This window comes from Leptopilina heterotoma, unplaced genomic scaffold, assembly GCF_015476425.1.
Source record: "Leptopilina heterotoma isolate Lh14 unplaced genomic scaffold, ASM1547642v1 Lhet_299, whole genome shotgun sequence".
Lineage (NCBI taxonomy): Eukaryota > Metazoa > Arthropoda > Insecta > Hymenoptera > Figitidae > Leptopilina > Leptopilina heterotoma.
This window is the reverse complement of record NW_025111002.1, coordinates 285,166-312,433: the sequence shown is the minus strand read 5'-3', so window position 1 is coordinate 312,433 and position 27,268 is coordinate 285,166. Positions and strand designations below refer to the sequence as shown.

At 31.7% G+C, this 27,268-nt stretch overlaps 10 protein-coding genes across 12 annotated transcripts; 6 read left to right on the top strand and 4 right to left on the bottom strand.

Moving 5' to 3' along the window:
* Positions 1–195: 195 nt before the first annotated feature.
* Positions 196–5,233, bottom strand: LOC122504443 (polycomb protein Scm). The gene is made up of 8 exons (XM_043615563.1): positions 4,881–5,233; positions 4,318–4,614; positions 3,933–4,213; positions 3,288–3,855; positions 3,019–3,201; positions 2,376–2,945; positions 2,129–2,283; positions 196–2,050 (listed from the first exon to the last, which is right to left on the bottom strand). Exons 1-8 carry the CDS (start codon positions 4,909–4,911, stop codon positions 1,916–1,918), a joined length of 2,220 nt encoding a protein of 739 aa, XP_043471498.1. The 5' UTR covers positions 4,912–5,233; the 3' UTR covers positions 196–1,915.
* Positions 5,234–5,850: 617 nt separating this feature from the next.
* LOC122504450 lies at positions 5,851–7,378 on the top strand. Its single transcript, XM_043615571.1, has 4 exons — positions 5,851–6,104; positions 6,288–6,683; positions 6,756–6,940; positions 7,033–7,378. The coding sequence occupies exons 1-4, from the start codon at positions 5,994–5,996 to the stop codon at positions 7,316–7,318; spliced, it is 978 nt and encodes a 325-aa protein (XP_043471506.1). The 5' UTR covers positions 5,851–5,993; the 3' UTR covers positions 7,319–7,378.
* Positions 7,379–7,405: 27 nt separating this feature from the next.
* Positions 7,406–9,514, top strand: LOC122504447 (39S ribosomal protein L37, mitochondrial). Of its 2 annotated transcripts, none has more exons than XM_043615566.1 (7): positions 7,406–7,564; positions 7,724–7,913; positions 7,979–8,206; positions 8,274–8,393; positions 8,503–8,609; positions 8,785–8,961; positions 9,039–9,514. In XM_043615566.1, exons 1-7 carry the CDS (start codon positions 7,489–7,491, stop codon positions 9,458–9,460), a joined length of 1,320 nt encoding a protein of 439 aa, XP_043471501.1. In that variant the 5' UTR covers positions 7,406–7,488; the 3' UTR covers positions 9,461–9,514. The 2 variants fall into 2 exon arrangements, with proteins under 2 accessions (XP_043471501.1, XP_043471502.1); XM_043615567.1 differs by having other exon boundaries at positions 7,543–7,597.
* Positions 9,515–9,570: 56 nt separating this feature from the next.
* Positions 9,571–10,611, bottom strand: LOC122504451 (vesicle transport through interaction with t-SNAREs homolog 1B). Its single transcript, XM_043615572.1, has 2 exons — positions 10,290–10,611; positions 9,571–10,210 (listed from the first exon to the last, which is right to left on the bottom strand). Exon 2 carries the CDS (start codon positions 10,089–10,091, stop codon positions 9,747–9,749), a length of 345 nt encoding a protein of 114 aa, XP_043471507.1. The 5' UTR covers positions 10,092–10,210; positions 10,290–10,611; the 3' UTR covers positions 9,571–9,746.
* A 96-nt stretch (positions 10,612–10,707) lies between these two features.
* On the top strand, positions 10,708–15,933 carry LOC122504442 (trafficking protein particle complex subunit 8). The gene is made up of 10 exons (XM_043615562.1): positions 10,708–10,823; positions 10,906–11,082; positions 11,169–11,610; positions 11,692–11,937; positions 12,021–12,494; positions 12,577–13,096; positions 13,158–13,343; positions 13,425–15,289; positions 15,374–15,742; positions 15,787–15,933. The coding sequence occupies exons 2-9, from the start codon at positions 10,926–10,928 to the stop codon at positions 15,639–15,641; spliced, it is 4,158 nt and encodes a 1,385-aa protein (XP_043471497.1). The 5' UTR covers positions 10,708–10,823; positions 10,906–10,925; the 3' UTR covers positions 15,642–15,742; positions 15,787–15,933.
* A 58-nt stretch (positions 15,934–15,991) lies between these two features.
* Positions 15,992–18,320, bottom strand: LOC122504445 (serine--tRNA ligase, cytoplasmic). The gene is made up of 5 exons (XM_043615565.1): positions 17,706–18,320; positions 17,349–17,633; positions 17,046–17,267; positions 16,378–16,634; positions 15,992–16,309 (listed from the first exon to the last, which is right to left on the bottom strand). Exons 1-5 carry the CDS (start codon positions 18,165–18,167, stop codon positions 16,072–16,074), a joined length of 1,464 nt encoding a protein of 487 aa, XP_043471500.1. The 5' UTR covers positions 18,168–18,320; the 3' UTR covers positions 15,992–16,071.
* Positions 18,321–18,491: 171 nt separating this feature from the next.
* LOC122504449 (protein CLP1 homolog) lies at positions 18,492–20,214 on the top strand. Its single transcript, XM_043615570.1, has 4 exons — positions 18,492–18,671; positions 18,757–19,470; positions 19,560–19,897; positions 19,997–20,214. Exons 1-4 carry the CDS (start codon positions 18,579–18,581, stop codon positions 20,109–20,111), a joined length of 1,260 nt encoding a protein of 419 aa, XP_043471505.1. The 5' UTR covers positions 18,492–18,578; the 3' UTR covers positions 20,112–20,214.
* A 167-nt stretch (positions 20,215–20,381) lies between these two features.
* LOC122504448 (protein CLP1 homolog) lies at positions 20,382–22,196 on the top strand. The gene is made up of 4 exons (XM_043615568.1): positions 20,382–20,633; positions 20,738–21,454; positions 21,558–21,898; positions 21,996–22,196. Exons 1-4 carry the CDS (start codon positions 20,535–20,537, stop codon positions 22,102–22,104), a joined length of 1,266 nt encoding a protein of 421 aa, XP_043471503.1. The 5' UTR covers positions 20,382–20,534; the 3' UTR covers positions 22,105–22,196.
* A 251-nt stretch (positions 22,197–22,447) lies between these two features.
* Positions 22,448–24,419, top strand: LOC122504435. Its single transcript, XM_043615553.1, has 4 exons — positions 22,448–22,755; positions 22,859–23,250; positions 23,337–23,553; positions 23,636–24,419. The coding sequence occupies exons 1-4, from the start codon at positions 22,648–22,650 to the stop codon at positions 23,726–23,728; spliced, it is 810 nt and encodes a 269-aa protein (XP_043471488.1). The 5' UTR covers positions 22,448–22,647; the 3' UTR covers positions 23,729–24,419.
* LOC122504438 (ras-related protein Rab-8A) lies at positions 23,761–27,216 on the bottom strand. Of its 2 annotated transcripts, none has more exons than XM_043615556.1 (4): positions 26,699–27,216; positions 26,325–26,385; positions 25,871–26,216; positions 23,761–25,107 (listed from the first exon to the last, which is right to left on the bottom strand). In XM_043615556.1, exons 1-4 carry the CDS (start codon positions 26,820–26,822, stop codon positions 25,006–25,008), a joined length of 633 nt encoding a protein of 210 aa, XP_043471491.1. In that variant the 5' UTR covers positions 26,823–27,216; the 3' UTR covers positions 23,761–25,005. The 2 variants fall into 2 exon arrangements, with proteins under 2 accessions (XP_043471491.1, XP_043471492.1); XM_043615557.1 differs by having other exon boundaries at positions 23,761–25,104; positions 26,699–27,215.
* Between the last annotated feature and the right edge of the window lie 52 nt (positions 27,217–27,268).

Below are 27,268 nucleotides of genomic sequence, written 5' to 3'. Positions count from 1 at the left end.
AAATTTTTAAACTATAATAATTTATTTTAGCTGTAGTTTTCATTATTTATATACATAAATAATGAACCAAAATATTTGAATATATATGTATATATATATATATATATATATATACACAAAAAACATAGAATTGGGAAAAAGTAATTAAAATTATTCAATTACTCTTGAATTTATTGACTAATATATTGCATATTCACACTTTTGAAATTGATTAAAATGTTTCTTTTATACTATTTTACTATCATTAATAATAATAATAATAATAATAATAGTACATAGGTAGAGCTGGAAGTTTTAAATTGTTTTCGAGTAATTAACATTTAATTATTCTAAAATTTCCAGTAATTTGTTTTTATTTATAGATATTGTAGAGTAATATCTAAATATCATTTTTGTTGTCGTGCAATAATCACATTATAATTTACATTAGGTAAAACAAGATTTGTATAACTATAAATAATATATTTTTTTTAATATAGAGAATTTAATAATGAAAATTTACCATAAATAATAATCGATATTTCGTTTTTTTTTTAAATATTCCATTATCAAAAAATTAGAATGTCAAATTATCCTGTGGTAGGTAGGTACCTATTTCTTGTTTACAAAGAAAATCAACATATAATTTATTTCAGTTGATTCAATTAAATACTTTGACAAATAATGTTCTTTATAAACATTAGTTTTATGTTTGCACACAACTTATTCTCTATTTCTTTCTCTTACAGTCATTCAATTTCTTTTTACATTACAAATTATGAAAGTAAAACAATTAAAATTATCTTACATAAATGATAATCATTTGAAAAAAAAAAAATTATAGTAATATCATAAATGATTGCTACACCACTCTTTCTTCTTTATTGTGTCACTATCGCAAACGGTCCTACACCACAACTATATTTTAAAAAATACAGCATTGCCATAAATATTAACAAACAAACAAACAAAAAAATAATAATAATAAATAAATACTTGCAAGTAAATATTTTTTTAAATCAGATTTAAAAAAGAATTACAAAATCAATTTAACTGACAATGAGAAACATTAAGAGAAGATGGTGTAGGATCTGATATTAAAAATAAACTAAAATGATACTGAAATGATCGGTTCCGTATTACATACAATCGTCTCAACGGAGATCACAAGCCTTTAGATAAAATATATACGTTAAAATTCACCACTTTAGATTTTAAATGTAGTTTTCAAATTAACGTGAGATACTTTCGTTTAATTAATAATAGATAAAAACGTTAATATCCACGGAAAATATTCACAATATGAAAAGCTTTTTCTCACCGCCTTAATTTTTAGGCTGCCCTCCGGCTTCTTCAAAACGAGAAGAAATTTTTTTTTTATTTTAAAGACATAAAATAGCATTACCAAAAAAAAAAAAAAAAAAAAAAAAAAAAAAATGAAAAATGTACATGAATTTTAACTGTTAAACTAGAATTGCTTAAAAAAATTGTGCAATACATTCTTGCGCGAATGTAACATAATAAATCATCTATAAATAAATAACTTCTTCTGAAAGAATCATATTAAATATGATGCACAAAAGAAAATACATATTCTAATTAAAAAAAAGAATATAAAAAATATAAAAGGCAAGATAGGAAGATCATAAGTTTTGAAAGTTTGTCAAGCTTTCCTTGAATGGAAGACAGCCTTGATATCATTCTTAATTATTTCTTCCATCCGACTTTTAAAAATTTTGCATTTTTTTCTCTTCTTCATTCATATGTTGTATATTTTTGAGAAATATTCGTATACTTCAAAATTGCAACGAGACCAGATTTTCTATTGATGAAGCGAAAGAAAAAAAGGAATTTTCAAGATGTTTGACATACCTGTACTTAACAACAGCAAAAGTATGTTTCATAAATCCGACTGTGAAATTTCAATTTAAATGAGTCACAGTACTAAATGTCTTCGGCCTTTGATTCGATTCACGAGATTGCAGATTTTTAAAGCTGGCCCTAATTTCAGACCCATGTATTTCATCATCATGTCGGAATTCAATAGCAGTAAAGCTTTACCATCAATTTCCTTAAAACAATAAGACGTTAGATTATAATATATCGAGTTTAATAAATAATGATGATGATAATAATAATAATGACTTACATGTTTCCGAAATAGATCAGCATGTTGACCAAGAGCAGCATCCGTAATTGCAATAAATTGAATAACATCTTCAATTGTCCACTCGGAAGGTTCCGTTGATGAATATTTAGCAACAGGAACTTCTGATTGTGTCGTTGAAGTCGCTGCTTCAAATTCTGCAATAAGAGTAGAAAATAAAATTTTTTCTTCATTCCCATCATTCTTATTATTACTGTAATTTGTTTTAAATTTGAAAACAATATTTTACCGGGAACAGACTTTCTTGATTGTTTGGCAGGTGATGGAGTGACTGGTATTACAGTCTGTGTTGTTGGAATAGTTTGTGGATGCTCGGGCTTTTGTTGTGGTGATGTTGATGTCGACATTGTGATCATAGAATTTTGCTGATTATCAGTAGACCACCGTCTTTTTTCTATAGAGGGTGTCGATGATTCATCATTGACGACAATTCTGGGCTGTTGTGCTGTGATTATACATTTACTACAATTATCCTTTCTTTTTGATAGTAAATATTCGCACACACAAAGATCTTCGAGTTGTCGTCTAATGTATGTATAGAAATCCTCAATTTCCAAAAAGACTGGAATTCTCACTGTCGTTGGTTTACTTTCCAATGTTAAAGTAATGAATTCACCTTCGCCACGTTTCAGTAAATTCAACATTTGCCTTGGATTCAAAGCTGCCATTAAAAAAGCTTGAAAGATTTCTCTCGCCACATTTGGAATTGGTCCTGATCCAAATTGACCTGGCATTGCTTTTACTTTTCGAGGATCAAAATATGGACCGCAAGAACATGTTTGATTCACGTACAATGTGACTGGAAGAAAAAAAAGAGATTGCAGGTATTTTTCAAAAACGTTTAAAATTGTTTTTGCACTCATTTGATTTACCATTTTCCGTCGAAAGTAGTCTGCTGTTCGCAGTACTGGTATCTGGTTCTGTCGCTAATTGCGGAGGTGCTCTAGAAGAAGTTGGACTCACTAAAGAAACGGCGGACTCTCCACTTGATCCAGAAACAGCCATAACTGGAAGAACGTTACTGGTCCTGGATTTGAATCGATTTTGTCCAGTGGCTAAAAATTGAAAAATTATGAATATTGAAGAATAGTTGTTGACTGTAATATCAAAAAATGTTGATTGATAGTAATAGAGTCTTTACATTTTTGCTTAGGTGGCTGAAGCGGATGTCCACTTTTGAAACACCAGCCGGCGGGGAACATGTCTCTTGAATCATATTCGCACCAGTAATCAAAAGCACCTCTCCAACCATCAAAGGTAATATGAATTCTGTCATCTTTGACAGCTCCCACAGTCGCAGTACAAATTAGTTGGGGATTTTTCTTATCGATCGCCTCCAGTTTGTGACCAACTTTAAACATATTTGAGCGCGGAGTACTTGGCTCGCTTTTAAAGATTTTGGCTGGTGCCATTTCGGCACCATTCAAAGTTTTCATAAGAAACGATGGCCAACTTGAGGCGTTCATTCGAAATCCCAAAGGTGGTTGTAACATGCCACGTGACTTCTCACAGTGCCCTATTGGGTGAATCTCGTTGCTGTCGACCAAACGCCAAAAGTCGTTTTTATTATCAGACCCGTCTAATCGGAGACGCAATCGTGGACCCAAGACACCAACCACAGTTGCTATGCATGTTGAAGTTAAATTTCGCGGGTCAAGCGCTTCCAGTTTCATTCCCATCTTGAATTCATTTGTCGGCGGTATTTCATGCTTCAAAAGAAAATGGTAATAATAATTTTAAAAAACATTAAAAAGCATTCATTATTTTGGACAAAGAAAATAATTACTTGTTTAAAGCATTCTGCAGGTGCAGCGGTACTGTTTGTTTCTTTCAAATATTGTTCCCAGTCGAATGTTTGATAAGTTTCAAATTGAAAATTCCCACTTGAAGTTGATGGTGATTGTGAAATATTGAGATTTGATTTATAGGATTGATTTGATGTTGTTGTTGTTGTCGTTGCTGCTGCCGCCGCCGCCGCTGTTGCTGCTACTGTTGTAGAATTATTGTTACTAGATATTGTTGATAGAACTGGAGAAGCTACTACTGTAGACCTCTGCTCATTATTGTCTATAAATATTAGAAAATAAGTTTTCAAGTATGTTCAGCAAAAGTAAAAAATGTACACTTAAATTTTTTAAACTAAATACATATAAGCAAATCTTCAATCTTACTTTTCTTTGAATCTGATTGTCCATCTTTCTTTTGATGTTTGTTACAACAGAAATGAGAGCAAAAATATTTTGTTGGTCCATCTTGTTGATCAAGTCTCACAGGTGTACCACGAATAACATTATCACATTGTACACAAGCTCCTCTCTCAGAAACATAACCTTTACGATATTCTGAAAGGCAAATTTGAGAACAAAATTCCTTATTTCCATGTTGAGTTGGTAAAACATATTTTAATGATTGCTTCGTTTCTCCACACCAGGTGCAAAACGTTTTTAATTTTGGTGGACGACCAGGACCTGTTTATAAAAGTGGACACTTTATTAGCTTTAAGAAACAAATTTATAAAGATGTATATTTTACATTAAAAAACCAAGTGTATTATGCACATAATTTAGAATCAGTGTGAAATTAATAGAAATCAAATTTCTATTATTATTTGTAACATGAGAATAGAAGAAAAAATCTATGGAAAATAAATACTCTAAAAACGTTATACATATATACACGCAACTATAAAAATTTAAATCTTTATTTGAGGTTAAATTATTTTAATACCAAGTACCTCTCATTTTATTTGGTGGAGCCGACATCATACAAGAATATAATAAACCTTGTTTTATATATGACTACATGCGGATAAATTTTGGCTATTCAGCGGCATAATAATATGGAATAATATCAAAAACCATGTATTTACATTCTTTAGTCACTAAAAGTTCAGAAACTGCTATACAGAAGAAAAACTTAAATGCTTCCTAATGCTTGTATACACTCAATTATATTATAGTCTTTTTTAAACACTCTTGCAAATTAGAGTGTAAAATTAGACAAATTTTTTATACAACACTCAATACAAAATTCTTTTACATTCCGAAATTACGTATTTGACAGACATCTCGTCTTGTAACCGCCATATTGCCCGCTAGTATACTACAATATTTTAGTAAAGGCATGTTTTCATATACATCATTATGGTGATTCTACACCTTTCGTATGAACTTTCTGCAGGCTGAGTCTACAATAATACAACTATCCATATACTTCTGTCCTTGTTAAACTCATTGCTCATCGCCAAACGCCAAGCGCAGCGTTAAACTGGAGTTTACCCTGTCATGGGTGGAGTCCCATGACAGCGTTTTGCGTTGCGTCGTAATGGGAGAGAAAAAGATGCAAATATACGTTTGCTGCATTCTCTCTCATTACAACGCAACGCAAAACGCTGCCATGGGACTGCGGCCTAAGCACAACTGCTTCTCGAACGAACGCATAGGATGAGTTAGAAAAGGACAGAGCTATATTTGTGATCTCTTCTATCTCATGAATCTCGTTCACGAACAACGTGCAAACATGCAAACACTGCCTTACACGGGTTTTATTAAAGGCCAACGCAGAATAGATCTGTAACCGGAACCGCAATCATAACCGTAAGCGTAAGAATGAGTTAGAGAAGGATAAACAATATACCTATCCTTCTCTAACTCATTCTTACATACGGTTACGCTTACGATTGCGGTTCCGATTACAGATCTATTCTGCGTTGGCCTTTACTAGAAATTTTTTAACGTCTCAACTGGTTTCAACATTTAAAGAGTAATCACCAATTAAAAGTGTCGTAAATTGTCGTAAAGTTTAAACATTGGGCAAAAATGTTGACATTTTGTGTGTAACTGGAAAAATGAGTTTTCAAAATTGCAGACTTGGTGAAAGTTCATTAAAAGAGATAAAAGATTTCATATCTGACAAAAATATTAATTTTAATCCTGCATGGTTTTCAATTATTGGAAAAGTTAGTATATTATTGCATACAAATACAACTTTTATTAATAAAAAATAAACTATTTTATGGTACGAAAAGTTGATATACAGTTACAGTTCTTTTTTTATTTCGTAATATTTATAAAATAATGTAAACTTTAAAATTGGTTTTTCAATTTTTATAAAATTTTTGGTTAATTTCTGTGAATTTTAGCCACTGTACCAGAAAAATGAGAGTCACCAGGACAAACTACATCTTGAAAATGGACATAACTTAATCACTTCAGATGATGACGATGTGAATAATGAAAATCAGTTTTTTTTCACTCAAGCAGAAAATGTTGTACATTTAGAAAAAACATCAATCAATTTGCCTGTAGAAGATCTCATAAAATGTTCCATTGAGTCTTTGGAACATTCAAATGGTCGACTTAATTTTCTGCATTTGAAAGCTTTATCGGATGAAGATTTATCAAAAGTTTTTGGAGCTTTCAAAGAGCATCTAAGTGAAAATGGAGTGTTTAATTTGTGTTACTCTGTTTGTAGTATGACTATTGAACAAAGTCAGACCTTTTTACCTGCATTGTCCATTCATTTTTTATTACCAAAGGTAAATGATGTTTTTCAAAACTTTTCTCAAGTGTATGCGTACATTTAGAAATTATTTAATTTCAATTTTTAGATTACCGAATTAGAAAATGACTCTGTTTTAATCAAGAAAGGAATCTGCGACTGGGCACTTAAATTTCCCAATGAACTTCGACAGTTAGTCTTAACTGAGATTCTGAATAGCGAACCAAAAAGTATAAATACTATTGTAGCATTGTTAAAAATTTTTGCCAATCAAAAAGATACATCTTTTTTATTGTAAGTGCAGAAAACCACTACTGTTTATTTTCAAAAGTTAACATGAACAATTATGTTTATAAATAATATTCTAAACATTTGTTTTCCTACAGAGAATTTGCAGACCGTACACGAGAACTAAAGCAGTGGCATATTTTTATATTGAATATGTTTCCAGTAGTTCGATTAGAAGGATGCTCAAGAAATAAGCTTTTGAAATTGTTCATAAGGAAATCCAATACTTTCTCAGATAATAAAGATTATGCTAAATTAATACACTCTTTTGCAAAGACTAACGCACCGTTTACAGAGGAGGAAAGGTCAATGTTAGCAGAAATTGCAACTTTAAACAGAACAATATATAAGAATCTCATTTCGAAATATTCGAATTCATGTTAAAAGTGACAATAATATATTTTTAACGCATTTCAATAAAATAAATTGTTACAAAATACAAAACTGTGACTGCATTTTCATGATATTTATGTTTATGTTTATCAGAACCTATTGTGGACATAGCCTTATGCTGAAAATAACGACATAAAGCTTGTGGACTTGGCCTTAAGTATATGTATATTGAAAAGATTTTACCAGTGCTTACATGTGTGCTACATGTTTATTTCATTTCTGCTAAAATATTAAAAAGTAAGTTTCATTGTATAATTTAAAACTAATAAGGTATTTATATTATTGTAATATGCAGTAGTTGATGAGATAATTTTCTTTCAAAATTTGTGACCTTAACTATGAGTAGAAATACTATTTTTAATTTGTTCATCTTTTAGTTACAATTAATTTTTACAGTACATTCTACAATAATGAGGTTAACAAAACTTTTGTGTAAACAACACATGGGAAGATTTATCAAATCACATTGGTTTATGAAATGTAACCAGCCAGTTTTAGAAGATGGAGCAGAAGCAGTTCTTAAAGCAAGAGGAATTCAAGTAGTTGACCCTACAGAATTTCTCAATCCTAAAAAAAATTTTGAAAGGTGCGGTACAATAATTTTTAAATTATTAATGAAACCAGATAATAAGTGTATTGAAATTTTTTTAGACTCACATTTCCTCCTCCACTTGAAGGTTTTCCAGTAGAAAATGACGAGACACATCCTAATTGGCATGATTTCCCATGCCTAATGTATGAAGATAATGATCTTTTAGTTGAAGGTGTTCCTCAGGGAAAAGTATTAGTTAAAACTATTCAGTTTGAAGAAGAATTTCCACAGAGAATTGAAAGTCTTTTTAATCAGTGTCCTGAGAATATTCATCATCTTGTTTTAAGGTAGTGAAAATTTACAAGTTAGATTAAAATTTAACACTTAAAAAAATTGTTTGTTTTGTACTTTCAGGTCACTGTTAAGTTCAAATTTATTTGATGCCTATCAAGAAAAATTACCAAAATTAAAGGATCCCGCAAGACCTGCTTGGAATTTCCCTCGGTCTTTAGGAATAACCAGTGTGAGAAAATCGTGAGTATTTCTCCATTATTTTCATTGTATTAAATTAGAATCTCTTATTAAAAAGACATTCTAGTCTCAATAAGAGAGACAATTATTATTAATTGGCAAATTCTTACAGTTTTAACTTATTGCACAAATTATTACAACTTTGTGAATCTATTAATGGAGCTGAAGTGGCTTATGAACGAAGTCTCATTGATAATGGAATCGTTGCTCTTTCTATTGGTACGATTGAAAGTTAATATTAATATTAATTTTAATTTTGATCGAATAACTATTTAAAAACGTTATTTACCTTCAATTATTAAGAAAATTTTCATTTGTGTTACAATTTATTTTAGTAAATTGAAAAAGAATTGTATACATCGCTAAAAATGATTTAATTTTGTTTACATTACAGAAAAAGACCTTGATTTAATTCAATTTTATCTAACCGTGGATATGTTGATGACATCAACGTCCCCTTTACAACCATTTTTGAAAAAGGCGGTGAATCAGGAATTACCAGATCTATATCCTTTGCATCACAGTATTAGTTTAAGGAAAACTAATATTTATGAGAAAAAGAACTTTTACCGTGAGATAATTTAAAAAAATTTGATATACAATTTGCATAATCGTATATCTGTATTAATAATTTTTTTCTTTTATTAGCGATTGATTGGAACCACTCGAAACCTCATATTCATACAATTCTAATTAATCACGATCCTGTTGCTGTTAAGAATTTGACGGAACTGCCAGTTGACGAGACACAAATTCTTGCCCGAAACATGTTGAAAGCCTTTACTGCAGCAGCGAGTTGCGCACATAAGAGATTCGGCAGCTCTGTACAGGATCTCCCAGAACCAATAGCAGTTCAATGCATTGAAACGGATGGAGAAAATTTTCATTTTTCCATTTATCAACTAAACACACTGAACATTAATGGCAGAGAAGGTTTAATGAATTATTGGTGGTCATCTAAAAGAATCAGATTATTTGACGGTGTCGACTATTGTGATGGAAAACCTCGTTTAGAAGGATATAATCCAGAAGTATTTAAGAGAATGTATGCTTTTTATATCAACAGTTGATTTATTTTTATGTAAACAGTTATTAACATTCTTGTAATAAATTTTCAAAGTGTACGTTTATTAAAGTTTATTTTACTATCATTTATAAATTTCATTATAATTTAGAAACGTTAATTAATAAAAACAAAAAATAAAACTTAAAAAAGTACTGCGTTTTTAAAGAAAAAGACCTACGAAACTTTATCCTTTTGCCACAGCTATAATAAATATTTCGATTGGACTAGTCGAAAATTTGGTTTTTACAATAATAAATTATTGTCCTTAAAAAAAGTATTTCACTTACTTTTTACCTTTTAAAAAACCTGATATAAATTATAAACCCTAAAATTGCAATTTCCAGGACAATAATTACTATTAAAACAAATTTATTAGTTAAAATTCTTCTTTTCATAGTGCGCATAATTTTTTGAGTTTTATCAAGACCTTGATCAGTTTGAGAAAGTCGTTCTTTCGCACGAAGAAGAGATTCACGTTGCTCACCTAATTCTGTTATTACTTCTGTTCCAATCTGCTCCGACTCACGAGCAATTACTTGAGATCTTATAACAGATTGATTTGATCTTTCAAGAGCAGACCTGCTTTGGAGAAGAGTTTGACGATGCTCTGCTTCCCAATTTATTGCTGGATTCATTTTTAAATTGTTTTTATAAATTCTCAAAATCAATGATGTCAAGAATTATTATTCCATTATTTAGTATATTCAATTTCACTAATTTCCTCCCTTTTATTGTATTATTATTAATACGTCATCTAAGGAAAAAGAGTAATATTATATTATAATATGAAGGAAGAATAAAATAAGCAAACAATAAAAAAGAAAGCCGCTTACCATTTATACAATAAATATTCCAAAATCAATTAAATAGGGAGAATGAGAAATAAACGTTAACGTTTTTTGTCAGGTTTTTATAAGAGTGTATTATTTTGTTTGTTGTATAAAAATGATGTTCTTTAAAGGCTTTAAATAAGGTGTCACAGTAGAAAAAACATTGCATTGCAATTGCAAGTGTGGTATATACACACACGTTGGTTGATTTTTTTATTGTAAATTTGTAAGTGATTGTAAGCAGAGATTTTCTGACAGGAGGCGCAAAAAAGAAAGCGAGTGCGAGTGTATGCAATTTGCAGTTATTGTATTGTAGACAATGCTTATTAAAACTTGAAGCCAAAGCAAAATCGATTCTTCAGAGCTGTGTGATCGCACCTTAAGGCCGAAATGCACCTTTAGTTTTTCTCTCTTCTTCTGTTTTAGAGTGTAATAACCCATCTCTGGATTTTGTAGTAATCGAGTAGTTGATTTCGAAAAGTACTAAAATAATATTATAGTATACAGTGTGAATAGTTTTTTATTTATTTTTTCGCTGTGAGTTTTCATACCAACTTTTTTAAAAGTGTTGTTGAAAAAATTAACTATTGATATGTTTCCGTGTTTTTTACTTTTACAGAAAACAGAAAATTAATCGAAATGGCTCAGTGTAAATCAACAGCTCGGGAATTTATTGTAAATACGTTTTCTCCTCAAGTTGCAGCTGTTTGTTCAAACAACGCTGAAATCACTTGCCAGAAAAACAATTTGTCTTTTACAGAATTGCTTCAACCGTTTTGTAGATTAAGCTGTGAAGGCACGTGGCACCTTTAGATGAAATTTGCCAAATACTTTTGTGATGCAAAGGGAAACTGATAATTATTAAATAATATTCTTTTGCAGGACATATCAAGGATCCACAAGGAAATACTAGTGCTGTTCGCTGCCTTCAAATATTAATTCGCGATGTCAATAGCACTCCGCCGGAGCCAGCCATAGCCAGAAGAATGCTAAATGAGACTGTCAGTTGTTCTTTCACAGAACGCTCTACTGTAGTTAATACTGGTTCAATTGACCTCAGTCTTCCTGTGTCGATTCCGTGGTTCGAGGCCTGGAGAGACACGTTTCTCAATGTTCAATATCCGTCTGATCACGAATTTACAAGACACTTTCTCGCATGTATGATTGTTGTTTCGACATCCGATGACGAACCTTTAGAGATTATTCAACAAATGGCTGCCAAGTTGAATCAGAGTATTCCAGGGCAACTTCCCAAATGGTTTAATAATAATGTTCTTCGATACTATATATTAATTCACGACACGTATCAGGATAACAAGAAGAAGTATTATTTTCAAACTCAACTCTTTTCACAATGTTTTACACACACTTAACATAGTAGTTATTAAATAATACATTTTTTCAGAGCCGAAGATGTTTTCAGAGAAATGAAGAATGTGTACGGAGTGAATAATTGCTTTCTACTGCAAATGAATTCGAGGCCTCCAGGTCAATCAGACGACAATATTCACTTGCCAGACCCGTGGAGTCAATTTATCGTTAAAAATGGAAGCCTTTCCAGTGGCAGTGGGCAGAACAGTTCACCACGAACTCCAGCCGACACCAGTGGGGTTTCAGCAATGCCATATCCAATCAGTACAGATAATGAAAAGTCAGACATATGTATTTTTAAAAGAATATGTCGCTGAATATTATGCATTAATTTAATTAGTAAAATCGAGTTATTTGTTTCAGAATAATTCAAGTAGGGACACCATTAACACCACAAGCATCGAATTTTCTGACCACCGACTTTACAGATTTGGTAAATACTCCTGTCGAGATTTCCGAATCGACCGTTCAACTTGAAATTGGCCAAGAAGCTGTTCCGACCCATCATCCGTTGATGAGTGAAAGTGAGAATTCTAAAATTCATCTGGATAATCCCCCCATCAATGTGAATGTCTGGGCGGACTCCCCGGGGCAAGCAACAACTTCAGTTTCACATGGAACAAGGCTTTCCTTGGACGATTTGGAAAGATTGAAATTTATGATGTCGGAATTTTATTTGAAGAGCTTATTGCCTTATGTGGAAAGACAAATTGGCCTGCTGAATGATGTTATTTCAAATAAAAAGGGAGTGAGCAGATCTCTCTTTAGTGCAACAAAAAGATGGTTTGGAACAAGTAAACCCGGAGTTCCTGGCGCTGTTCCCGCAAATATTGTAATGTACGTTTAAACTGACAATTTTCGAATTGAAATTCTATGAAAAATTTAAATGAATAGTTTAAATGAAAATGAAAATTTTTAGATACACATCAGAGTCTCCAGAACTTCAGTTACGAAGATTGGGAGATTTGTATTTCATGTTTGGTCTCTTTGGCCTGGCCTATCAAGCCTATCACAATGCAAAGCGAGATTTCGCCGTCGATCAAGCCTGGCTCTATTACGCTGGGGCATTAGAGATGGCGGCCTTGAGTGCGTTCATGCAGGAGGAGATGACTAGGAAAAGCATTGAATACATGGACGACGCAATTTTGACATACTTGAATACGTGCAAAATGCCACAGTTTGCGACGAGAGCCACTCTATTGAGCGCCGAGTGTCTAAAGAATCGTGGACTTTACGCAGACTCGGCAAAGCAGTTGATTAGAATGACCAGCGAGGATTCAGACTTGAGATCTGCCTTACTACTTGAGCAAGCTGCGTACTGCTTCATCGGACCGAAAATGATTCGAAAGTATGCTTTTCACATTGTTATTGCTGGCCATCGATTCTCAAAAGCTGGTCAAAAGAGACACTCTCTAAGATGTTACCAACAAGCATACGAAGTAAGTGTGCTTTTGGAATTCACGCAAGCAAACAATTTCCTTTATTCATTCCCATTTACAGGTTTACTGTGGAAAAGGATGGTCATTTGCCGACGACCACATTCACTTTACTCTTGGAAGACAAGCAACTTCTCTGAAGCAAACTTCCTTCGCAGTGAAATTTTACGAAAAATTGCTAAATCCAGTTAGTAGGCAACCAGCTCTTCAACAAGCAGCCTTTCTCAGAGAATTTCTTCATGCAACTAACGTAAATTTATACTTTTACCATTATATTTTTCAAAACTGATTTATATTAGGATGCATAAATCTGTTTTTTCTTGTTATTTAGGCTCTACTCCAAGAGTTGAAAGGAGCTGAGGAGAAAAGTCTCTCGTTACTACCACTTCCCCTAATTGACGGGAATGAAATTAAAGTTCTACCCGGTCCATTTTTAAAAGCGGGAAATAATTTGGAATTAGTGTCGCAAATTTTATCCATTGATTCAGATAGCACTAATTGGTCAAAGCTGGAAGAGCGAGCAGTAGCCGAAGCCCAGGGTTCAGTGCCAATGATATTTAAGCCTTCAATTTCAATTTACTCCAGCAAGAGTAACAATTCGTCAAAATTGAATGTGTTTATCGATGAACCGATTTATATTTCTGTGCAGTTATATAATCCGTTGGAAATTCCTTTACCTCTAACTAAAATTACTCTTCTCTGGTCATTTGAAGCGGGAGAAAACGTATTCACAAATGAATCATTAAACAGCGGCGAATACTTGGACATTATTGAGGCTCAGTCGATTGACAATTATGTACTTCAATCTGGCTCCAAGCAAGATTTAGTATTGTATCTCAAACCGAAAATGATTGGAAGTTTAAAGGTAATTGGTGTTTCATATAATCTCTCTGCAGATTTAGAAACGCCAAGTCCGAATGTTTGTGGAAAAAGACTTTTTGAAATCAAAGGACCGAAATTAAAGCACGTTAAAGAGAAACCTGATGTTGTATTGTACGGAAATGATTATCGACTATGGATGAATGTAGTTGAGAAGGCTCCATTCTTGGACATTTCATTTTCAACAATGTCTCCTGAAATGCTCTCTGGAGAGATACAAAATGTCGAATTAACTTTAAAAAACACAGGCAACGCTGCATTATCGAATGTCCACATTGGCTTCTCAGATCCCAAGTTAGTTTCCTTTTCGAAAAGTAGAATTAATGGAAAATCGTGTGTCCATAAAATTCCTCCAACTACGCTGAATATTGGAGAGTGTTACACTACGACTTTCTGGGTGCGGGCACCAACCACTGAAAATCACAAATTGGACTTGCTCTTCTATTACGAGAATTCAGAATTCAAGTCTTCGAAATACCGAGTGAGTAGACATTCCTTGCATTTGACTGTTCTCGATTCAATACAAATAAGTGCAATCGCTCGAACGAGTAGCACTGTCGTATCTAAAGGTCCGACTTTAAATTTAATTCTCAAAATTAAAAACATGAATCAGGTTCACGATCCATTTATTAATGAAATTGAATTAGTGAATGCAGCTTTTCAAAGTAAGAATTGGAGTTTAGTTAATTGTCCGACAAAAGTAACTAAAATCCATCCACAACAAACGATACATTTTTTGCTCAAGCTAAGACGCCACTCGGTCAAAGACTTGGAAGCTAAAAATGAACTATACTCTAATGTTTCATTAATAAAAGACGACAACATGGATCCTGTCACAAATGTACCTTACATAGATTTCATAGAAAGGAGAAATATTTCTGCAAACGTTACGTCAGACAATGCACTGGATCTGGCCAAAAAGGAATCGGAAGATTATTCAATAAATTCAGTTTTAATTTTAAGGTGGAAAGCGAAAGTTATGGAAAGAAGTGTTGTTGTGAGGGAAGCTGTTGGTCAGCAGCATGTAGATATTAAAGTTATTAGCAAATATTACAATGAACCAATTGACACACCCGAACCAATTGAATATGGTTCAAGGCTCAAAATATTCGGACCCGACGCAAGAACTTGTCTCATCAAAACGAATAAACATTCCGAATGTCAGAAGAATGTACTTTGGTATTCCTTGAAGCACGTCAGTTGTACGAAACATAATTTTAAGAGGAAAAGGTTCTGCCCTCTTCCAGTGATTATGACAATGCAAAATAATTCACCATCCAAAGTGGATGTCAAGATTAATACCATTGGAACTAGCAGGTATTTATCATCAATATACATATAAATAAATACAAAAATATAAAATGTCAATTAATCATTAATAAGCTTTTCCTACTTTTCCAGTCAAACGCATTTGCCGAGTATAAAGTCTCAACTCTACACACCGCAAGCTTCAACTTTTTATCGGTATGCAGGCCATACGGCTATCGAGTGTCGCATTGAACCATTTGGACATTGTAAAATAAAATTACTGGCCATCATTCCTGCCTCAGGAACTTATGATCTAGCTTCGAGGCTTGATGTCTCAATCAGACTCATCAGTAGAAGCGAATACATTCCCCAAAAATGGCACATAGAAAGTATTTGTATTGTTAATAATGAATTGTCCTAATCCACAATTAGTTTTCATGTTTCGATATTTAGCATCATAAAAACTAGAACAAAATTTTTACTCAAGTTGTAAAACAAATTATTTTAAAGACAAATACCTATATACATATATATATATATATATATATATATATATATATATATATATATATCTTGTTTACTGTTAAAAAGTATTGTACAATTTTTAAAATATCTCTAACTTGTATTAAATTTTACCTGCTTTTTTCTGCGTCATATTTATAGCTCGACTGATTTTTGTAATGATGAAAAATTATAAAAAGATGGTGCAATAATTGGGATGTACAATTTTTTTTTCTCTTCAATTATTACGATTAATTTATTTAAAGTACATTTTGCAAGATAAAAAAGTTTTGAAATATAAAAATCAAATAGTAGAAATTAATTTTAAAAAAGTAATTATTTCATTAAGATTACTTATTCTTTTGCTTTTTAACCTCCAACAAATCAATGGGTGCAGCTTTAACAAATGGAATTTCAGTTTGATATTGAGTTGGCATAAATTGTGAAAGTGCTTCTGGGACTTTGATTCCTGTATCAGTTTGATTGATTTCTAAAAGAGCACAAATCACTCTCGTTGCTGCACACATTGTTGCATTCAACATGTGGACATAATCTGTTGTGGAATTCATTTTCTTAGTTTGTCCATATCTGTCAAAAGTAAAATTTGTTAAATTATTTACTTGAATTATTCTTTTCATTGCATAATCTATACATACCTCACAAGTAATCTTCTAGCTTGATAATCTAAACAGTTGCTGCAGGAGACAAGTTCTCTAAATGCTCCAGAGCCAGGAAACCATGCCTCAAGATCTAATTTTTTAGCAGCAGCTAAATTTAATGCACCTGATACAATGTTTACGATTCGGTAAGGAATATTCAAGTCCTTACAGAATTCTTCTGCATTTGAAATCATTTCCTCCATCATCTCCCAAGACTTATTATCGTGCGGGGACGTCAAGCAAAATTGTTCAACCTATAAAATAATTATAAATTAGTAATTTAAAAAAATGCGGGCAATTCACATCTTTCTCACTAATGTTTCAGTTGAATGATAAATAAAAAAAAAAAGTCTTTAAAATATTATTACTTTTTTTATAAAGAACAACTTTTTTAGGTATATGAAAACTATTTTTAAAATGAAATTGAATTTTTATATTTTCTATAAAAAAAATACTTGATTGATACTTAATCAAGTTCAAAGTGAGAATAAAATTTAAAAAATCTTTTCCATGCATTAAAAAAACATGAATAATTCTTTAAAATAAAAGAAAAAAAAAGTATCTTGAGATTTTTTTTTTTATTACTTAAACTCTCTTTTATTTTTCAAAAATATTTTAAGAATTATATATTATAGAACAACTTAAAAAAAAAAAGAATGCCTTACTTTTTCAAACTGATGTACTCGAAAAATTCCTCGAGTGTCTCGTCCATGAGAGCCAACCTCTTGCCGGAAGCAAGTGGAAAGTCCAGCATATCTAATTGGCAATGTGTTCTCTGCAATCCATTCTCCTCTGTGATAAGCGGCAATAGGTTGCTCCGAAGTGGCAATTAAAAATTTTTCTTCGACTGTTTTATCGCCTTCTTGTTCACTTCCTTTTCCCGTCACCTATAACCAGAAAACATTTCTTGTTCAATAAAACCGAAAATATAGATACACTTTTAGTTTTGGCAAAAACTATTACATTACTTTGTACAATTCTTCTTCAAATTGAACCAACTGTGCCACTTCTTGCATAACTTCCTTTTTCATGAAAAAAGGCGTATACAAAGGTTTGTATCCTTTGTCAAATAATTTTCTAAGTGCAAACTGAATAAGAGCATGTTCCAAGAAAACAGCGGGACCAGTGAGAAAGTATCCTCTTCCTCCAGAAACTGCAGTTCCCCGTTCTCCATCCATGCCATCAATCATGTGAATTAAGTCTACATGAGAGTATTTTTTACGTTGCATACAGTCACCATGTGTCCGTTCAACCTTCAATTAACAAAAAGTTTAGATTAAATTCCAAATATATAATTTAAATATACAAAAACGACAAAAACTCACCTTGTTTTCATCTTCATTATTACTAACTGGAACCGAATCATGAAGACGATTTCCAATTTCTCTGAGAGCATCATTTCTCATTGATTCTGCATTAATTAAATTCGTATTGTTATTTTCTATTGCCTTATCCAGACAGTCTCGAAGCTTTTTTATTTGATTAATTGTCAAAGTCTTGAGGCTATCCGATGTAACATCGCTTAAATTATCCTCCATTTCTTTAGGCGGCAATTCATCAGCTCCCATCGGTTCCTTTTTCTTCATTTTCTCACCAATTTCTTTACTACAAAGATTTTTCAATTTATTTAAACTATCGGCTTTGTGTCGCAGCTGTCTCCAAAGCTGATCTTTCATCACAACCGTATCTACCAGTCCAACATCTTTAAATCGTTTCGCTTGGTAATCTCGGATAATTTGAGGATTGAATCCCTTATCTTCCCGAAAATGATCTAAATCTAACACCATTTTCGTTGAGGAGAAAATTAATATTATTAAAAAGAGAATAGAATCACCACGTGCTGCACAACACAACGACTTCTTTCAACCTCCTTCTGTTCAACTCAATTCAACTGTTGTAAATATGGATAGGTATATAAGCAATGACATCATCTTGGCCTGAAGAGAAGGACTGCATACTGCATCATGTTTATCCTCCTCTTACTCATTATTATGATTGCGTTTCCATTTAAGAATGTATGAGTTGACCTTTAACGTCTTCATGTACATAAAGGTGCAACCACACCTCCAAAAGTAAGCACATGGTTCTTTATGGAACGTCTACAATAGGTGTATTTATAATTTGTTGTTTTTTGCTCTCGCTTTCAGCTCACATGGGACATATTATTTTGTTTGTATCAATATTTACAAAATTATTAAATGATGGAAAATGTAAAAAAGGAATATAAATTGGAACCCGATTCTGAATTGCGTTTTGAAATAGAGTCAAAAAGTAAAAAAATAACTATAGAGGTATTTATTTGTTTACATATATTAATTTTCATCAAAAAAATAATAAATTTTTTTTTAACTATGTTTATACTTTTATTTTTATTAGCTAAAGTCCGGCCTGGCAGAATTATTTGGAACTGAACTTGTAGTAAATAAAAAATACACATTTTCCGGAACAAGTGTGGCTGTCATTACATGGCAAGGATGCACTATAGAAGTGGAAGGAGATCCAGATATAATTTATACATCAAAAGAAAGTCCCATGACACTGTATTTAAATTGCCATGCAGTTTTAGAACGTCTCCGTGAACTGTCTGAGAGGAAAAACGAAAAAGGTCCAATTACCATGATTGCTGGTCCTTGTGATGTAGGAAAATCGACATTGAGTAGAATGCTCGTAAACTATGCCATCAGAATGAATAAAAGTCCAATTTATGTAAACCTCGATGTAGGTCAAGCGGAGTTTGGTTTACCTGGTAGTGTAGGAGCTGTAATACCAAAGAATCCGGCGAGTGTCGAGGGAGGTTTCACTGAAGAAGCACCTCTACTTTTCCACTTTGGTTCCAGTTCACCACTGTGCAATCAAACTTTTTATAAATTACTCACCTCAAGACTGGCTCAAGTTTGCAATGAGCGTATGAGGTTGAATCGAAATGAGAGGCACTCGGGAATTATTATCAATACTTGTGGTTGCACAAAAGGGGACGGCTACAGAATTCTAATTCATGCTGCATATGCTTTTGAAGTTGACGCCATTCTTGTCATTGATCAGCAGCAGCTTTACAATGATCTGCTTCGCGATATGCCAAAATTTGTCAAGGTATGTTAATCATAGCTATAGTACATTTCTTTTCAATTTCTTCTGGAGAAAAGAAATTTATTAACTAATTAAAACATTCATTTTTATAGGTGTCTCTCTTACCGAAAAGTAGCGGGGTCATCAAAAGAAATGAGACTCAAAGAGCTGAGTCTAGGAACAGTTTAATTCACAATTATTTCTACGGCATTCCAAAGGCCCAGTTACATCCCTTCAAAATAGAATTAAAATTTGAAGATATTTCCATTTACAGAGTAACTATTTCTGCAGGGTTTTCATCTAATATGACTGTTGCCAAAAAATCTCCAGACACAACATTAATGCCTGTCAAACCAATTCCAAATATGAAAAATCGCTTACTTTCCGTTTCTTTGGCCAAATTAAATCAAGACGATATAGTTGAATCAAATATTTCTGGGTTTTTACATGTGTGAGTTGAACATGTTACTACTTTTAAGAATTAATAATGTCACTGTGAAAAATTGTCGAAACGGCATAATTAATTGTAATAAATTTTGTTATATTCTAGGCAAGACGTCAATATGCATGAGAAGATAATGACAGTATTAAGTCCGGAGCCGAAACTAACGAAAAATTTAGTACTATTGCTTTCAGAAGTTAGGTATTGGAATGACAATGAATGAAATTATATACCTATAATATTATCATTTTTCTAAAAGGAATACTTTGATCTATAAAAGAAATAACAAATCAAAGCATTTAAAAAAATGCAATCAAATATTACAACAAAAAAGGATTATTAAAGTCGATAATTCAAATGAAGATTGTTAATAATAATATTTTAAAAAAATAAGAAAACTTAAATTTGAAAAATTTGTAATTATGTTAAGCATTTTACCAGCATTTTACGTATTTATCCGTATATCATACCGAATTTACTTTTCCTGATGTGAACGCAGCTTTATGAACTGTGTATGAACTACATTGTTTACATTTCCTTTCCAGTGGTCGTCTGATTGTCTGATGCCATGCTTGGCCGATTGTGTAGTTGTTGCATTGTCTATTTGTAAATTTATTTCAATTTAAGATTTTTATATCAATGAAAAATGACAGAAAATGATCCAAAACCACGAGAATTCAAGTTGGATGCTGATTCTGAACTTCGATTTGAAATTGAATCGAAAAATGAGAAAGTTCTTTTAGAGGTAATTTGTTAGGAATTGCTAAAAGTGATTTAACAAAATAGTCAAAGACATATCATTAAATATATTTTTTTTGAAATGTATCCGGAGTTTCTTATTTGTTTCAGTTGAAAAATGGATTAGGAGAGATTTTCGGTACAGAGTTGGTTAAGGGAAAAAAGTATGAATTCCTTCCAGGCGCAAAAGTGGCAATTTTCACATGGCACGGTTGTACGATTGAATTAATCGGCAAAACTGACGTGACTTATATTGCCAAGGAAACACCAATGATAATATATTTGAACTGCCATGCAGCCTTGGAGCCTATGCGAGATATTGCAGAAAAGGGAGAATCTCAGGGACCAATTACTATGATTGTCGGCCCTTGCAATGTCGGAAAGTCCACTTTGAGTAAAATTCTGTTGAATTATGCCGCCAGAATGCACAGGAGGCCGATTTTCGTGGATTTGGACGTGGGTCAAGGTCAGATCAGCATCCCTGGAACAATTGGAGCCTTACTAGTCGAGAGACCTGCCAGTGTTACAGAAGGATTTAGTCAACAAGCGCCTCTAGTTTTTCACTTTGGTCACAATTCTCCTCAATATAACATTGAGTTGTACAATTTAATCGTCACTAAATTGGCGAAAGTGTGTAGAGATCGCCTTCAAGCTAATAAAAAGGCAAGAGCTTCTGGCGTAGTCATCAATACTTGTGGATGGGTTAGAGGCGATGGATACAAACTGTTGACCCACGCTGCCCAGGCCTTCGAAGTCGATGTGATACTAGTTTTGGACCAGGAGAGGTTGTACAATGAATTGAAAGACGACATGCCCGATTTTGTGAAGGTGAGTTAGTGCTTTGAAGAAAAACAAGTTTTAAATAACCATTTTGCACACCTAATAATAATAATAATAATAATAATAATAATAATAATAATAATAATGTTAGGTTGTACATTTGCCCAAAAGTGGAGGTGTTGTGGAAAGAGGACAATCACAACGAGCAGAGACTAGGGACGCAGCGGTAAGAGAATACTTTTATGGATTGAGAACACCACTTTACCCTCATAGCCTTGAGATTAAATTTTCAGAAGCGAGGCTCTATAAAATCGGAGCTCCGATTTTGCCAACTTCCTGTATGCCATTAGGAATGACGGCGGATGAAAATATGACAAAATTAGTTGCAGTTTCGCCTGGACCGAATCTCTTGCATCATCTGTTGTCAATCTCATTTGCAAATTCAAATGAAGATGACGTTATTCAAACAAATGTAGCTGGTTTTGTTTGCGTGTACGTATATTGACCAATTCTTGACGAATTCTTATACAAGTAGCAACAAAATGATAATTATTTCACATTAAATTATATTAAATGTTATTTGTTACAGAACAAATGTGGATGTTGAGAGGCAGACGCTAACTGTTCTAAGCCCTCAACCTAAGCTACCTCAGACAGTATTGTTGGTTTCCGACATACAATTTATGGACAGTCACTAGGACTTTTATTACAAGTACTGGTACAAATATTAATTACAAGTTAAATGTAATATATATTTTAATAAACAAAAACATTTCTACGTTTTAAAAAATAAGGCTCACATTATTTTCTTTAATATTATTAAGTAATAAAATGAACTATTTAATATTTATTAGTGCTATTACTTATCATAAATTAAAAAATTATTACTTCCGATCAAGTACTAATCTTTTTTAAATTTAATAATTTACTAATTTCGTTGAAGTGGATCATGGTTCAGTTCACAATAGACAATTAGTAGATTCAACCATTTATTGTAGACGCTCCATTATTGAGTCTCTATCCTTTTTTATCCCATGCATTTTGTTTGTGAAGCTACTTCTACCCAGGTGCAAGTGTACCTTTAGCATTTCAATTGCATAATATTGGTAACACTGCGCAATAATTTTGAATTCATTTCAACAAAGAGATTTGAAGAAACACATTAATTTCTCATTATTAAATCGACTAACAAGTATAAAATTTTCAATTTTGCAAAGTATTCTACTTCATACATTAAAAAAATGCAACAACAACAATCCAGTGACATGAAAAATGAGTTTGAAATGTCAGATATTTATCATTTGGAAACATTACTAAAAGCAAATGCAGAAAAGTTACAATGGAAAGCGGTATTGCTTTTTAAAACATTTTTCGTTAGAATAATATGTTGATATTCTTTTTATAAATGATCTAAATGATTCTATATGAATTTTTTAATTTAAAAATTTTTAGGACGCCTTGGATAGATTGAATATTAACTTGAATCAGAGTCGACAATTGTTGTACAAAGAAAGAATAGAATTAGACAATGAGCGTAGACAAGTTAGAGAACTGAAATTGCAATTAAAAATTTCTTGTGAAAGAATAGAGTTTCTGGAGAAAGATAAGCAGAATTATCAAAATGAAAAAATTAAATTGCAAGTCAACTGCGATTCAGCTGTAAGAGAACGTGATTCTCTTTTGCACCAAGCTCAAAGCGATAAGGTGGAAAATTTACAGCTGTTAATTAAAATTCAACATTTAGAGGAAGAAATCGTGAAAAAAGATACTTTAACCGCTGCAATCGATTCAACTTTGGAGCAATTAAGAAGTGAAATGACACAAGTTGTTCAAAATTTAAATAGGTAAAGAGAGTTGAACAATTTTTTTTTCTATTTTCTGTTATTTACATTATTGGATGTTTATAAGTATTTATTATTGTTTTTTTTAGTGATGTCTCGAAACTAAAACAAGAACACGATTATTTTCGACAATCATTAACTGCCATCAATAAACTTAATCAACGTTTATTAGTAACGGGAATGTGTGCTCATCATCATGATCGTGAGCAGCTGGAAACAATTCGATATTATCAAAATAAACTCAATGAAATTCCAAAAAACGATGTCAATCAATTAAATGAAATGGAAAATATTGTTTTTCCCAAGGTACAGTAAACAAATAGAACAATACATGCTTAGAAAAGATGCGATATTGTCAATGTAATAAATTTATAAATAAACATTTCAGATTCAATTAAATTCAAGTGAAATCAACAATTCGGACAGTGACGAAGATTTGGACAAACAAATGGAAGCATTTATTCAGGAATTACAAAAATAAGGTTATAGGACAGGAATTAATATACACAAACATTGAAGATTAATATATAAAATGTATTATAATTATTTGTAAATTTTCGATTAAATCGTCGAAACAATTTTGTTTTATCGGGTATTCATAAAAAAAGATGTTGATTAATTGATGCGCTTTCAAATTATTGTGAAACCCAAACAATAAATTGCTCCAACTTCTACCCATCCCGATGGAGCTCAATACGAAGCCCATGTCACGTTTTAATTTTAATTAAACTAGACCGCTTTCACGGTATGATTGCTTCGTTATTGTGTAAAAAAAATCGGCATGCCTAATAATAATAATAATAATTATTACATTTCTTATTTTCGATCAAAAGAAGATGGTAATCTTCATCATCATCATCATCATCATCACCACTGCTGAATTATAGTCTCATTTTAAACATCATTAATTTTTCCATATCAATGTTCTTAAAAAATATATAAAAACAATTTATTTAGCTTAAAAAACATTTATTACCATTTAATTAAATTTGGAGATTTATATTTTTTTAGACGTGTCATTATGTACATTTTAATTATTTTTGATCATTAATTTATTTTATTTATTTACTCTAGATGATTGAAATTAATTGCAAAATATGAGAAAATTGGATTGTGTAGGGGGAAGGAGGGATTTTTAAATCTTATAAGCTCGTGTGAAATTGTTTTTTAAATAAAAAGATGTTAAAAAATCCATCCTTAACTTTTTTCGTACATTTTAAAGTCATAATCAAGAAGGTATTTCGATTTATTTTAAAACTTATGTATATTTATATATATATTATATCATATATGATATCGTTCGTAGTTCTCTATCCTTTAGTTCATTGTTTTCGCGTGAACTAACTAAAATTTTATCTCTCCAATATTATAAGGTAACAAATGTAAAAAATTTGGGTAATTTCTCAATGTCAATTAGAATAAAGGTGTCCAAAAATTCTGAAGTCAACAGTGAACCAAAAATGAATTCTGAGCGTTGTGAAATACTGCGCTGAGAAGTGATGGAAAATTAATTCCAATTATACGTATTTATTTCTAGACGATCGTCGTATTTGTTTTAACACAAATGTGGTTCAATGTCAAGGCATAAAAGCGACGAATCCTCGATATGAAGAAATGTCCATTTAATTGTTGCCAATAAATTTTGTCCGATAAAGAGAACATAAGTAAATAGAAGTAATTAATAATAATATTAATCATTATAGAGTTCGTCGCAAATGATCGTGCCTTACGGATGAATTCAACAACAATTTTGATGGGTCAAAGTATAGAACAACGTGCAAGCCAACTGGAAGGTTTTCTTTGTGGTTCCATTGCTTTCAACTGATGACCTCCTCCTTTTGGCGGATTCGATGCCTCCTTAAAAGTTTCAATTAAACTTGATTAATTCTCTCCTATTTCATTTCATTATTCTCATGTAATAAAACATTCATGCAAAACATTTGCGTAAAACAGAAAAAGAGATAGTTATAACATCAAAAAATACACTGCCATTAAATAACATTCATTAATTTAAAAAAAAAGGTTAAAAAATAATATTCAAATATTTTAAAAGAAGAATATTTGGAAACACACACACACACACACACACACACACACACACACACAGAATATTTCAATTTTTAATAAATTATATTAACATAATAATATATTTTTATTACTTAATTAATATTTTGTAGAATAAAAAACATTTTTCGTTAGTGTTTTTAAATTTCATGTTTAGTAAATTTAAGCATGCTGAAAAATTAAAACCAACAATTCCAAGATAGAATTACCTTCTGGAAAATAGACCCGCACCAAACACAGAGAGAAAGACATGGGAAACAGAAAGAATTGTTATTTTTTCCGCAAATGTATTTGAGTTAAACAATAAATTTGAATTTAGAAATGTAATTGATTTAAACTATTGTTGTATTTATTTTATTGTACATACATAAAGTGAAAAACAATGAAGAAAAGTCATGGATTGCAAGAAATAAAAATAAACGAAACAAAATAAAATCATATACTTGACCTTATTAGGGTGCTACGTTTTAATTTATGCTCAAGTGTGTGTCAAATGTATATTTAAATAAAGCCTCCACCAACAATTAAAACAATATATATTAGTGAGAAAAAATCTTACCAATTTCTTTTCCATCTTAGCTTTTATGTCACGTGCTAAAGTATAAAAAGCTTCCTCAACATTGATACTAGATTTAGCGGATGTTTCCATAAATTTGATACCATATTCTACTGCAAGTTGTTCTCCTCTTTCTTTTGAGACTTGTCTCCTATCAGTGAGTTCACATTTATTACCTAAAAGCATTTTTTCAACATCCGCAGAAGCATTCTCCTCAATATTGCGAATCCAATTTTTAATGTTTTCAAAGCTTTTCTCGTTGGTAACATCGTAAACTAACATTATACCCATTGCTCCTCGATAGTACGCTGTGGTTATTGTACGAAACCTTTCTTGACCAGCTGTGTCCCTTTAAAATTCCCACATCAAAATTAAAACATCTGACTTTGTAACATTATTATTATTATTATTATTATTATTATTATTATAATGTTTAAATACGACTTTAATTTCTTACCATATTTGCAATTTGATTTTCTTTCCATCTAATTCTATTGTGCGGATCTTGAAATCAATTCCTAAAGAGAGAATATTTGACAATTAAGGCAATTAAGTAATAAAGAAAATAAGCATTTTTAATCAATGCATTTTAAGGTTATGTTTTTTGAAATGATATAATTCATCTAATCAATTATGATGACGACATTTTCGTAATGACTATTTAAGAATAATGAACCTACAGTGTTTTAATTTTGAACAATTAAATAGGCATTATTAATAATTTAAGGAATACGCCAAGTATGCTTTCAAGCTTTGTACATATCACTAATGAAATAGGTTACATATATAATTTCACATAATTATACATATCTCCAAGATAAAAATACGTACCAATGGTGGATATGAAGGTCGTATTAAACGCATCTTCAGAAAATCTAAATAATACACAAGTTTTGCCCACGCCAGAATCCCCAATCAAAAGTAATTTGAATAAATAATCATAAGTCTTTGCCATTTTTATTTCTTTCTTCTATACACCAAAAGATTTTGATTCACTTCAAGTTTGAGGTCTCACAATTAATTATTGTTGCCAGCACTATTATTATGATCACTTTTTTTCAAATCGTATTACTATTACTATATAACTAATACTAATAAAAAAAGGTGACACCCGTGCCCCGGATGTTTCGCACTCAGGATCAGTTGTTTGAGCAAAAACACTTTGCTGAAGTAGTGTCGTACTTTGCGATTAGGTTAACTCGCAGTTATAATATAATGAATGAGTAATTCACTACAACGAACTCAAAAACATCTGTCAAGCAGAAATATTTAGTAAACATCCATAGCCTAGCCCTAAAAATTTTTAGCTAATAGCACACTCACTCAAAGGTTAATGGTGCACTCACATCGAGATTTATTTTATTTTATAAGATTTATAAGCAGGGCTGGCAACTTTTGTGC

Coding starts and splice junctions, on each gene's coding strand:
- LOC122504435 (XM_043615553.1), top strand. CDS start 22,648: ATGCAACAACAACAATCCAGTGACATGAAAAATGAGTTTGAAATGTCA. Junction 23,251..23,336: donor GTTGTTCAAAATTTAAATAG/GTAAAGAGAGTT, acceptor TGTTTTTTTTAG/TGATGTCTCGAAACTAAAAC. Junction 23,554..23,635: donor AAAATATTGTTTTTCCCAAG/GTACAGTAAACA, acceptor TAAACATTTCAG/ATTCAATTAAATTCAAGTGA.
- LOC122504438 (XM_043615556.1), bottom strand. CDS start 26,822: ATGGCAAAGACTTATGATTATTTATTCAAATTACTTTTGATTGGGGAT. Junction 26,217..26,324: donor AAAATCAAATTGCAAATATG/GTAAGAAATTAA, acceptor GGAATTTTAAAG/GGACACAGCTGGTCAAGAAA. Junction 25,108..25,870: donor CTAAGATGGAAAAGAAATTG/GTAAGATTTTTT, acceptor ATTGAAACTTTT/AAGGAGGCATCGAATCCGCC.
- LOC122504447 (XM_043615566.1), top strand. CDS start 7,489: ATGTATATTGAAAAGATTTTACCAGTGCTTACATGTGTGCTACATGTT. Junction 7,914..7,978: donor CCTAAAAAAAATTTTGAAAG/GTGCGGTACAAT, acceptor AAATTTTTTTAG/ACTCACATTTCCTCCTCCAC. Junction 8,207..8,273: donor ATTCATCATCTTGTTTTAAG/GTAGTGAAAATT, acceptor TTGTACTTTCAG/GTCACTGTTAAGTTCAAATT.
- LOC122504450 (XM_043615571.1), top strand. CDS start 5,994: ATGAGTTTTCAAAATTGCAGACTTGGTGAAAGTTCATTAAAAGAGATA. Junction 6,105..6,287: donor GGTTTTCAATTATTGGAAAA/GTTAGTATATTA, acceptor TGTGAATTTTAG/CCACTGTACCAGAAAAATGA. Junction 6,941..7,032: donor AAAGATACATCTTTTTTATT/GTAAGTGCAGAA, acceptor GTTTTCCTACAG/AGAATTTGCAGACCGTACAC.
- LOC122504449 (XM_043615570.1), top strand. CDS start 18,579: ATGATGGAAAATGTAAAAAAGGAATATAAATTGGAACCCGATTCTGAA. Junction 18,672..18,756: donor GTAAAAAAATAACTATAGAG/GTATTTATTTGT, acceptor TATTTTTATTAG/CTAAAGTCCGGCCTGGCAGA. Junction 19,898..19,996: donor ATTTCTGGGTTTTTACATGT/GTGAGTTGAACA, acceptor GTTATATTCTAG/GCAAGACGTCAATATGCATG.
- LOC122504451 (XM_043615572.1), bottom strand. CDS start 10,091: ATGAATCCAGCAATAAATTGGGAAGCAGAGCATCGTCAAACTCTTCTC.
- LOC122504448 (XM_043615568.1), top strand. CDS start 20,535: ATGACAGAAAATGATCCAAAACCACGAGAATTCAAGTTGGATGCTGAT. Junction 20,634..20,737: donor ATGAGAAAGTTCTTTTAGAG/GTAATTTGTTAG, acceptor TATTTGTTTCAG/TTGAAAAATGGATTAGGAGA. Junction 21,899..21,995: donor GTAGCTGGTTTTGTTTGCGT/GTACGTATATTG, acceptor TATTTGTTACAG/AACAAATGTGGATGTTGAGA.
- LOC122504442 (XM_043615562.1), top strand. CDS start 10,926: ATGGCTCAGTGTAAATCAACAGCTCGGGAATTTATTGTAAATACGTTT. Junction 11,083..11,168: donor TTGTAGATTAAGCTGTGAAG/GCACGTGGCACC, acceptor ATTCTTTTGCAG/GACATATCAAGGATCCACAA. Junction 15,290..15,373: donor AATACCATTGGAACTAGCAG/GTATTTATCATC, acceptor CTACTTTTCCAG/TCAAACGCATTTGCCGAGTA.
- LOC122504445 (XM_043615565.1), bottom strand. CDS start 18,167: ATGGTGTTAGATTTAGATCATTTTCGGGAAGATAAGGGATTCAATCCT. Junction 17,634..17,705: donor ATAATGAAGATGAAAACAAG/GTGAGTTTTTGT, acceptor TGTTAATTGAAG/GTTGAACGGACACATGGTGA. Junction 16,635..17,045: donor GAGTACATCAGTTTGAAAAA/GTAAGGCATTCT, acceptor ATTATTTTATAG/GTTGAACAATTTTGCTTGAC.
- LOC122504443 (XM_043615563.1), bottom strand. CDS start 4,911: ATGATGTCGGCTCCACCAAATAAAATGAGAG. Junction 2,946..3,018: donor ACTACTTTCGACGGAAAATG/GTAAATCAAATG, acceptor TTTTTCTTCCAG/TCACATTGTACGTGAATCAA. Junction 2,051..2,128: donor CTGATCTATTTCGGAAACAT/GTAAGTCATTAT, acceptor TATTGTTTTAAG/GAAATTGATGGTAAAGCTTT.